Genomic DNA, 11,872 nt, shown 5'->3' with positions numbered 1-11,872 from the left:
AAAAAAAAAAAAAAAAAAAAAAAAAAGCCGTGATCGCGATCTGCGGCGGCACTTCGGCGGGAGGGGTCCTTCGCTCCGAGCGGGAGTGAGGGACCGTCCGCTGAATTGCCGCCGAATTGGTGGACCTGCTGCCCCTCTCTGGAGTGGCCACCCCAAGCACCTGCTTGCCAAGCTGGTGCCTGGAGCCGGCCCTGGGCCCAGCACTACTTCCTAAGCCTTTTTTTGCACTCATATTTTTAACAATAGGATATATTGCATTCATCAATGGCACTGACATTCTGGATACATTTGCAAAAAAGAAAAAAGGCAGCTTCTTGTCATCAAGAATAACTGAAGGAAACAATTTGAATATTCCCTCCTAACTGTCAAATCCTCAGTAAACTTTCACTCTCTTAACAATGGTGTCTTGGGAAAGATCTGTATTTGCAAAGATCTCCAGTTGGGGCATGTAATTACAGCACTTTGAAAGGTGTGATATTTTAGAATTCTCCTGACTCCTAGTTCTTTAGCTATTGATGAGAGCCCCGATCCTGCAAATGTTTACATGTATGCTCCACTTTACTACCATGAGTAGCTCCATTGAAATCAGTGGAGCTATTCATGATAGTAAAGGTTAATAATGTGTAAGTGTGTGTTTTTTATTTTTGTAAAAAATCAAAAATTCTCCCTCGATCTAGAGGTTGGAAGTGAGCAGACGACCTCAGCTTTTTCAGAAACAAAGGAGTTTATTTTGAAGACAGGATCTAATAATAAAGATCAGAAGCAGAACTCATTCCATTAGAAGGAAGGATTTTCCATTTAAGGTGCAGGTTGCTCCCTAAAGCAAAGGCCCATACACCCATGCCTATCTGATCCCACTTTGCAGAAATCATAAGTGGAGCTGAGGGGGGAGGGACAGCTCAGTGGTTTGAGCATTGGCCTGCTAAAACCAGGGTTTTGAGTTCAATCCTTGAGGGGGCCATTTAGGGATCTGGGGGGAAAATCTGCCTGGGGATTGGTCCTGCTTTGAGCAGGGGGTTGGACTAGATGACCTCCTGAGGTCCCTTCCAACCGTGATATTCTATGATTTGCTCTGATAAAAATATTTTTTAAGTAACCACTATGTTTGGCTATATACGGCTGCATCTTCTAGTGGACACAAAATAGTTCTGTTTGATGCTTCTGTCCATGGACCTGATCATGCAGCCATTACTCAGACATGTAAGGGATGAAAGATCCAGCACCAAAGAAGTTAATAATTCTACCATTTTGTTGCTTCAAGTCTACTATATACTTTAGTTATATTTCGAGTAATACACTTTTTTATAATGGATGTGGAAGTCATGTTGCTTTGACACATGCATATTCAATATGATAAACCATCTACTTTTCTTTTCTTTGTGATTAGTTCACTGTAAAATGCAGTATCCTGACACAAAAGCATACTCTGATTTTTGCCTGTGTTTTGGAAATATAGAACATTTTTAAACAGAGGTAAAGCTTACAAATATTTAATGCAAAACTCCCAAACTGTCGCATTATTACTGCACTGTTGTAATTGGGAGCTTACCCCCAGAAGAGTCAGAAAATTAAAAAACATTATTGATTTCCAAAGAAATCAGTATTTTACATTGCAAAAATATCTCCACTCATTTAAATGGTAGGAAAACAGTGATTCATTTTGATGTCTGAAAATCAGTATTTCCTATTTTTTTTCTTGACAAACAGAATCCACTAATGAGCAAGCAAGTTCAAAGCTTACTTCCTCGCAGCTCAAAAATCTCTCCAATCAGCATGAAGCACGGCTCAGCAAGAGCATCTCGTTTACCATCCACGTCATCTCCATAGTCTGACAGGTCACTATCCTCTTCTGTCTCTTCCTAAAAGAGCAATACAGGTACAGTATGGAAGAGAGTTGTTAAGGGATATTAATTTTAGAGCTCATTTCCCTCCCAACTACTTAGTTCATGAACCTGAACCACTTCTCATTTGTAATGGTGCAAAAATACTAATAATTCTGTTTTTCCTATGATTTGGTTTTGGTCTTGACAGCTAAGAAATGTATTCTAAATGTAGAGAGTCTTTTCCAAGGAGCTGTATAAATAGTACAGATCTCAAACAGCTCCAATATATCATTTTGAAAACAGTAATAAAGAGAAATATTCCTAGCCTAATATATTTGAAGAACCCGAGGAGTGACCTAGAATGGAAAAAAAAAGTTACACAATGAGAGCATTTCCTCTAGAAATTACAAATCAAGGAATAAAGTGAAAAAAATATTTTTTAACAAGTGAACATGTAACATGCAGCAAGCTTTAATGGGTGTTATTTTACCTGAACTAACAGCAAATATGCCTAGACTGTGCCCTTGGGGGCAATAGCTGAGCTGTAGCATACACTGAAAGCTTGGGCTGTTTCGGCAGAAGCACTGGTCTGGGATCCATTCACAATGGCCTTCCCTCAACTTTTTTGAAACAAAAAAAGGAGTACAGAAAAAATATTACGTTCTGCTTTCTCCATCCCCTTCCATCATTATTCTTTCCTTCCATCTATATGGCTGGTAAAACGAAGGTAGCTGGGAGACTAAGGGAATTAGCCAGCTGAGTTCACCAGCGGAGGAGGGCAGGAAGGTAGGGCTGTATGTTGGGTTTCCCTCCCCCCCGCATTTCTTAACTTGGAGGTAGTCTACAAGGAAGGACTTGCAATGGGAGGAAAACAGCCTGTTGCCAACACCACTGCTAACTCTTCCTCTGCCTGCCCCTGTGGTCCCACCCCCAACAGACAGGCATAATGTCACCCTGAAATACTTCCACCCAGGCCCTGGTCTCAACTTGCTGGGAATGCAGCCTGCATGTACCTGCTGAGGAAAGCCAGCAGGAGGAACCGGTGTCTGTTGCTGGAGTCCCTCAGGAAGCATATAAGAGCTGCACGAGGAGGTAGCTCATCTGCATAGCATCCTGGAGCACAAGGACTTCCTTGGCTGGACACACATGGGACAGAGGATGCTAGCTGATTACAGCAGCACCAGCAGAGAAAGGAGAACTGGCTGCTCTATGGGGAAGAGACTGGCTGCTGGTGACTTGGGGCAGTAGACAGAGCTCCACCCCCACCCAGACCCCCTGTCCATTGAGGTCTCATATGCAGTACTGGCAACAGGCAGGGAAGAGCAGACCCCAATGGCTGAGGAGGAGCCACTTGTCCCCAAAGCTGGGACACCCAAGAGAAGGCAGAAGAGTACTGCTGGTTGGGGACTCTCTGCTGAGGGGGACGGAGGCAACCTTCTGACAACCTGACACAATGTCCTGGGAGCCCACGTCTGAGATGTTACAGAAAGGTTGCTGAGGCTCATCCATCCCTCTGATCACTACCCCATGCTGCTCATCCACACATGCAGTAATGATACTGCCAGGTCTGACCCTGGCAACTCAGCAGTGACTACAGGGCTCTGGGAGTGCGGGGAAAGGAGTCAGGGGTGCAGGTGGTCTTCTGATCCATCCTCCCCATTGAGGGTAAGAGCTCAGGCAGGGACAATTCCATCCTGGAGATGAATGCATGGTTGCACAGATGGTGTCAACAGGAGAGCTTCGGTTTCCTTGACCATGTCATGTTGTTCCAAGAAGGAAGACTGTTGGGAAGAGAGGGGTCCACCTGACCAAGGAGGAGAAGAGCATCTTTGTGCACCAATCTGCCAATCTACTGGGGAGGGCTTTACACTAGGTTCTAAGGGGGCAGGTGACAAAAGCCCATAGGTAAGAATAAAAAAGGCAACCTTAACAGAGGGCTAGATGTTGGCATGGGGGGACATGGAAAATTATAATAGGGTCATAGGAGCAACAACAGGGAAATTAGTGGGGGAATCTGCTCAGCATCACAGATGTCTATACACCAATGCACGGAGTATGGGGAATAAACAGGAAGAACTGGAAGTGCTAGTACATAAAATAAATTATTACTTAACTGGCATTACAGAGACTTGGTGGGATACGTTTCATGACTGGAATATTGGCCAAGAGGGGTATAGTTTGTTCAGGAAGGACAGGAAGAATAAAAAGGGAGGTGGTGTTGCATTATACATCAAGAATATATACACTTGTCCTGAGGTCCAGAGGGAAGTGAGAGGCAGACCAGGAAGTGGAGGAAGTAACCAGGCAAACCGCCATTTCAGACTTGATTCTAATGAACAGGGAGGAATTGGTTGCAAATCTGAAGGTAGAAGTCAATTTGGGTGAAAGTGATCATGAAATGATAGATTTCCTGATTCTAAGGAAAGGATGGAAGGTGTGAGAGCAGAAGAATACGGAAAATAGGCTTCAAAAAAGCAGACCTTAACAAACTCAGAGAACTGGTAGGTAAGGTCCCATGGGAAGAAAGTCTAAGGGCTAAAAGGATTCAGGAGGGATACCAGTTTCTCAAGGAGACAATATTAAAGGCGCAACAGCAAACTATCCTAGTGCAAAGGAAAGATAGAAAGAATAGTAAGAGGCCAATATGGCTCCATCAGGCGCTCTTTAATGACCTGAAAATCAAAAAGGAATCCTAAAAAAGTTGAAACATGGATGAATTGCTGAGGAGGAGTACAAAAGAGTAGTACAAGCATATAGGGGCAAAATCAGAAAAGTTAAGCCACAAAGCGAGTTATACCTAGCAAGAGCCATGAAAGGCAATAAGAAGAGGTTCTTTAAATCTTTAGGAGTAAGAGAAAGACAAATAAAAGCATAGGCCCTATATTTAGTGGGGAAGGAGAGATTGATGACATCAAAAAGGCTGAGGTGTTTAATGCCTATTTTGCTACAGTCTTCACTAAAAAGGTTAATGGTAATGAAATACTCAACACAATTAATATGAACAACAAGAGGGATGGACTGCAAGCCAAAATAGGGAAAGAACTGGTTAAATAATATTTAGATAAGTTAGATGTATTCAAGTCAGGAGGGCCAGATGAAATTCATCCTAGGATATTTAAGGAACTAGCTGAAGCAATCTGGGAACTGTTAGCAATTGTCTTTGAGAACTCATGGAGGATGGGCGAGGACCCAGAGGACTGGAGAAGAGAACCCAGGGAATTAGAGACTAGTCAGTCTAACTTGGATACCTGGAAAGGTACTGGAACAAATTATTAAACAATGAATTTGTAAGCGCCTAATGGATGATAGGGTTATAAGGAATAGCCAGCATGGGTTTGTCAAGAACAAAGCATGCCAAACCAACCTAATTTCCTTCTTTGATGGGGTTACTGGCCTAGTGCATAAAGGGGGACATTATATATCTTGATTTCAGTAAGGCTTTTTACACAGTCCTATATGACACTTTCATAAGTAAACTAAGGAAATGCTGTCTAAATTACTGAGAAAGTAGTTGCACAACTGGCTGAAAGACCATACTCAAAGGGTAGTAATCAGTGGTTTGCTGTCAAACTGGGAGGAGACATCTAGTGGGATCCCGAAAGAGTCAGTTCAGGGTTCAGTACTATTCAATATTTTCATTAATGACTACTGATTTAGGTTAGCTATTAGGAAAAATATTGTAATGATAAGGGTAGTGAAGTTCTACAAGGATTCCTCCCTTGGAAGCCTATTCCAGAATCCCCATCATTGAAAGTTTTTAAGAAAATGTTGGACAAACACCTATTAGGTTTACTTGGTCCTGTCTCAGTACAGGAGGCTGGACTTGATGAATTATCAAGGACCCTTCCAGCCCTCCATTTCTATGATTCTATCTTGGTGTATCTTTTGCTTTGTCTTTTCTTCCATTTTTTCAGTCTCTGTTCTGTTTCCACCCCCTCATTTCTCTTCCTCTCTCATTCCATTATGTTCCTGCCTTCCTTCTCCCATGTTCCTTAAATCTCTTTATCCTTCCATCTCATGTGTGTGTATATAAACTTACTGTATGAGAACCCACCTGACTTGAATAATACTTTGCACTTTTTGGGAAGGTGGTGATTTAGAAGGGTATCAGGAAGATCAAAGGCTTCAGAGGCACTATTTAGCTATGCAGTGACCACTGCCTCAGAGATTCATACCAAACTGCATTCACTGTTGGAGGTAACTAATTGATCTTTTCAGCCCCACAGAGTAATTATGTAGGGATATTAAAGAAGGTACTAACAGTGATTCCCCCAAGTGACAGTGACCCCCTCATAATTTGGCCCCCACACTTTAAAATCCAACAGTTTCACCAAGTACAAAAATCTCTTGGGTCTTCTGTTAAAACTTGTAAGCTACTGTCTGTAGAAACCATTGATTATATCTATCTAGTGAAAGATACTTTACTACTATGTAAAACTTACAAACAAGTTAACTGACTTTGTTCTTGAAGTAATTGATACAATGCAAACAAACACTATAAGCCGTTAAGTGACTTTCACTTCATTCAACGGCTCCTAGGACAGACCCCCACCCTCTGTGATTAAAGGGCCGGGAGTCTCAAATGAATTAGCACACTCTCTGAAAGTGGTGGAGACAGTAAATTAAAATATGGTTAAGGTATGGAATGTATGCTGATGAATGCTTGATATACATGGATGGTTAGGGAGGTGCCAGCCTAGAAAGGAAGTATCCATCGGCCGAAGAATGTGTCAAGTGGATGACCAGAAAACCCCAGGAGGGTAAACTGGGATCCACCCCATCACCTGGAAGGACGAGAAACACAAACTTTGGACAGTGTGGAGCCACCAGGAATGTGCCACTTTGGACAGGAATGTGTGCTATCTGCTGATTGAGTCAGCAACAGCAGGATGAAACAGCTCCCATAGACTAACATAGGAATTAATTCCTATAAAAATGGACTCTAAAGACTGATGACTTTGAGTCTCTCTGGTTCTGCTGCCAAGCTCCAGGAGCATCAGGTGCATCTGACACAGACTCGGCTCCATCCTCATGACCAAGATACCTGGCCAGTAACTTGGCATGAGCAACTTCTAGGCTGGTAACTATAACACCTATACAGAACTTGAATGAATGATTGTGTGAATGAATCTATCTATCTATATATATGTGTGTGTGTATAAGGAATAAGTAGTGATAGGAATAAGTAGTCAAACAACGTTGTTTACTTTTATCTTTTGCTTTATCATTATATTTACAATAAATGTGGCATCTTTGCCTTATCCCTCTTAATAATATCCTGCTGGTTTTTATTCTATTGGTATAACATTTATTCTGAGTTAGGGAGTGCTCTGGCTCTGTTCTGAAGCACAGAGAAGCTGTGGTACTGGCATCCATGGAGCTGCCCTGGTGAGTGCATGCAGAGGCACAATCCTAGCTCTTCTTCCACAGCCACGCAGTAGAACTAATGCAGTTTGGTTGCTTGGGGGCAGGATTGGAAGAGACTGTGCAGGATAGCGGTAGTGATCAGTACCCTTCACATATTGCAGAGCCAGCTAAGGGCTACCTGCACATTCCCATGTATCAGGGAGCAGAGGTGGAGCCAACTGGGGGAAACAAGAGAAGCAGGTCTGTCAGCTCTGCCACCAAACCAATCTACCAGCCTTTGAAGCGAGTACATTGGAACAGTGAGGGTTACTGCCAATTCAGGAACCAACAAGCATTAGATGTCTTGTCTGGAGGAGTGGGGAGAGGACATTCTTAGAAGTGGAGCACTCAGCTCTGGAATTTCCTCCCCCCCATGGTTTCGGTCTGTGGATCTGACAATTTCAGGGCACACTGTAAAGCCTGTTTCTCCAGGCTTTTTTCTGACAAGTTGACCTAGCAGTGTAAGGGAGGAGGAGATCATTTGTTGTTGTTTGATGTTGATGCTTAGTAACAGTGGCATTTTGTGAGGGTCTAAGTGCTTAGATTATTTTGTATGATTTATATTACAGTACAGCCACATAGGAGAAAACAGTCCCCATTATGAAGAGCGTATAAGCACATTTTATAAATTGAAAGAAACAAAAATAAATTTAAAGATGGTATAAGAAAAAAATATTTAACTTTTGTCCTAGCCAACTAAAGCTCTTTTCTGTCACATATAAAAGAACTACGTGAATGGTATGAAAGAGGGACATATGGTGAGGAGGATCAGGGCCAATGAATTTGGATCCCTTATTTCTGGTTGTCTAATTTCAATACTACACGGAAGAAAACCACACTGATGAAAGGTACATACAGAAAATTACATGGAGGATGTGGAGAAGCAGAACAAAAGAAAAGCCTTTGTATGAAAGAGATACCCCTCCACCCCCCAGTCTGGGTTTCATGATCACAAGACAGCAGAGATACCCCTGGACAGCTCTACAAAGGCTTTATGTTTAAGTGTTTGAAAGGTCAGACATTTTGCTAGCAAAGAGTGTCCCAGGCTGTTTACATTTCATTAACTTGGAATATGCAGTCTTTACAATTGTCTAGATTATATATTTTCCACAGAGGTAAAACATGTTTTATTAGCAAACTGCATTAAATTTAGTAGAGAGCTTTCATATCTCACCATTGGTTTGCTTACAGTAAACTGAACAGCATCTTTGCAAACACCTCCAGTATTAACTACCATTCAAATGTGTTGTATTAGCAGCTTATATTGGACAAATAATTAAATCTAAGAAAATTACTTTTCTACCACTCACCTCTTGATGAGGAAAGAAATCACCAGGAAGTCTTTCCAGAAATGATGAGAGTGAAAAAGCAGTTTTCTTTCCTTGCACATCAATAACTTTGAGGTGCTCAGGGGATGGGCTCAAAAAGGCATAAAGTGCTTCGCTCTGACACAGTCTTTCATCAGAAAGCAGCTTCTGTGGAGAAAACAGAATGAAGAATATTCACAACATATCAATTAAATATGAATTATTTAAGCAATAAAGTGCAACAGACTCTTCGGTACAGCTGATTAATACACTAATCAGGTGCACAGTGAGACTAACATTAGTGAATAAGGGCAGTGTGCGTCACATCTTAGAGAGACTTGAATTTTAGTAACATTTTCTAAATGAATAGTATTTTTAAGTGTTAAGCTTTTTTTAAAGGAGATGTCCTTATGCCATGCAAATTAGTTTGTAGAGCATTTGTTTTAAAATGTTATTTATTTAAAAGTGGAAAATTAAAACTACTATAAAAATGGCATTGTGGAGTTCCAAGCTCATGGTCTCACAATCACTCTGAGATCAAACTGACTTACCACTAGAGAGATGGCTTTTCTAAATGCCAATGCCACAAGCTCAACATAGGATCTGAAACTCAAGATGTATTCTTTTTGGCTTGTACGCCTCCTTCCCCCAATAAAGACTTAAACACAAGGACTGACTCAGTTCTCAGGCTGGTAATATACTAATGGTTACAATGGATTTACTCCTGATTTAGGCCAGTATAAGTGAGAGGAGTATTAGGTTCATTGATAACAATGCTGGTAAAATAATGAGTAACCCAGAACAGAATCCAGGTCATCTTGGCTCTGCAGTTATTTAGTAGTAAAAAGGAATACATTTTAGACAGTAAAATATGCAAATATGACATACACAGAGGAAATACACAGGGAGCATATTTGTTGAGACTGTTTTTATATAGTCACTTTTCGTACAATACCCATAGTTCCAGTAAAATTCTGATAATAGCTTTCCCTTCTGTCAAGGCTTTGCATGTGCTTTGATTTTCACAGATTGTTGCCAGTAATTCTTTCCCAACTAGGCACTGCTATAATTGCCCATCCACTAAGCTCTCCCCTGTAGTCATGCCCAAGTGTCATTTTTATTTTTCACTGGAAAATATAATTTGGAGATTCTTGATTGCCTCAAACTAGACTTTCTCTACCTAATTTACTTCATCTGCAAGGAAACCAGCACAGAACTAGCTGCTTTGCCTGGTCTGTGGGTGTGGAAAGAGGGAATCTGGAGCAGAAAGAAGATGCAGATAAACAGGATTGGGTTCTGAGCACCAGAGAAGCAGCACCAAATAAAGGGGGTCCCTCAGACACTGACAAAAAGGATGATTTGCAGGAAAGGTTATTGGGATGGAGGATGGGGCACCTGACCATGAGCAGCTGGGAGTGAAGGGAATCTAGAACAGCAGGAAACAGAAAGGGACAAGAGGACACAGAAGGGGGAAAAAAGGAAGTCTTAAAGTTTGATGCTTAAAATCCAAAGTGTTTATTTAAGGATAGTACAGTACCCAAGAAATAGATTATTGTATATCTAACTGGTAACTGGGTTTCATATTTCAATACATTTCTGCTACTTCTTTATGATGCCTTTGAAAAGCACAGCAATGAAATGGCAAACATTCAGGGTTTGAAATCCTATCCCTAGTTTTAAAAAAAAGTACATTAAATATTAATGGTGCTCAGCTCCACTGTAGCAACATTCTACTTTTGAAAGAGAACATACATATAATTATTTCACTTCCTGAGGGAAATATATCTTGCTGTTTTACAGCAACTTTTGGTTGTATTATAGTACCTGGAATACAAACAAAAGCTGTCTAGGAAAAAGATTATTCTAAAATCAAACAATTTACTTTTGATATAAATGAATATGCTAGTTTAATTTTTCCTGACTCAGCAGTGGCCTATTAGTCTCTGAACTTCAGAATTTACAAAAGATTTTCTTAATTGTTAAACAAACAGTCTGCTTTAAACAAACAGCAATGTTAAACCCAGGTGGCCCTGAAAACCCTACTGCTGTATCTGTAAATTGTATAATGTCTCCTGTTTGGTGCTACTTGAGGCCAAATACAATTTCACCTTTTGGGGCAAAATACAGCCACTTCAAAGGTTGTCCTATCTAAACCATACCTTTTATTCATTTATTTAGATTTAAAATAATAATGATGCCTAGCCAAGGCTCTAGGCAATCTAATATAATTAATCATACAATACATACGATCAAATTAAACCTCAGCAGCACTGAAATCAATTCCACAGGAATTTGGCAAGCCAACCACCTGTTCCCTTCATCATCTAGGAAGCACACCTTCAGCCTCCTTGTGAGACCCTATTCAACAGGTGTCTTTTACAGCATACCTGGAAGGTCACCAAATTCAGGCTCCATAGGACCAAATGAGGGAGCAAGTTCCAGAGTCCTGGATCCCCAATAGAGAATGCCCTGCCAGCAACCCCCACCTTTTATAACAAAGAGGACCACCTCAAGCGCCCTGCTGATCACAGCTGTGGCAGAAGGACACAGGGAGAGGTGGACTTAAGCTAGGCCAGTCCCAGGCCATTTAGGGCTTGATAGTCTACAGGTCATGACCAATGCCTTAAGCTGCACCTGGAGACCAATAGGCAGTCAGGCAAATCCCAAAGCACTCGGGTCATGTGCTCCCAGTGAGATGTCCTGCTCACTAAGCAAGCACATACATTCTGCACCAGCTTCAGCCTCTGAGTGGTTGTAGGTGTAGTCCATGTAGACCACATTACAATAGCCTAATCTTGAGGTGACACAAGCATAGATACAAGTGGCAAGGTCCACATCAGAAAAAAAGAGGTTGCAACCTCCCAGCCAGATAGAGATGGTAAAAGGCTGACTGGGTCACCGCTGTAATATGATCTTCAAACAGCATCTTGGCATCTAACATCACCCATAAGATGTGAGCACTATTAACCAATGTCAGACACACTCCCTCAACCAAAGGGGCCGATATTACCTCTGCCATCTCCTCCAGCTGCTTCCCCCAACCCACCATCGTCCACCTTAGCTGGGTTCAGCATCAGCCAGCTTGCTCTCAGCCATGCCCTAGTCTCAACTAGACACTGGCTGAGGTGCTAAACTACATCAGAAGAGAAAGAGGCATACAGTTGGATGTCATTGGCACAATGAAAACACTGAACCCCATGCACCCTTACTAGCTCTCCTAACAGTCCTATACACACATTGAACAGGAGAGGTAACAGAATGACTCCTTGTGGCACTGCACACTTGAGAGCTCTTCGGGAAAGGGGGATTGCCTGCAACTACCCATTGAGATCTCTC

At 41.7% G+C, this 11,872-nt stretch overlaps 1 protein-coding gene across 2 annotated transcripts in view; it reads right to left on the bottom strand.

Moving 5' to 3' along the window:
* SNX25 (sorting nexin 25) overlaps nt 1-11,872 on the bottom strand; it is a 165,390-nt gene that overhangs the window by 17,169 nt on the left and 136,349 nt on the right. For both annotated transcript variants that reach the window (XM_024219250.2, XM_029910594.1), the window contains 2 exons: nt 8,540-8,704; nt 1,742-1,859 (listed from right to left, as the gene is read on the bottom strand). In XM_024219250.2, the coding sequence (XP_024075018.2) occupies nt 1,742-1,859; nt 8,540-8,704 (283 nt within the window). The remainder of the gene's footprint in view (nt 1-1,741; nt 1,860-8,539; nt 8,705-11,872) is intronic.

Source organism: Terrapene carolina, unplaced genomic scaffold (genome assembly GCF_002925995.2).
Source record: "Terrapene carolina triunguis isolate 2854851 unplaced genomic scaffold, T_m_triunguis-2.0 Scaffold66, whole genome shotgun sequence".
Classification (NCBI taxonomy): Eukaryota; Metazoa; Chordata; order Testudines; family Emydidae; genus Terrapene; species Terrapene triunguis.
The sequence above is the reverse complement of the archived record's forward strand: the minus strand, read 5'-3'. Positions and strand labels throughout refer to the sequence as shown.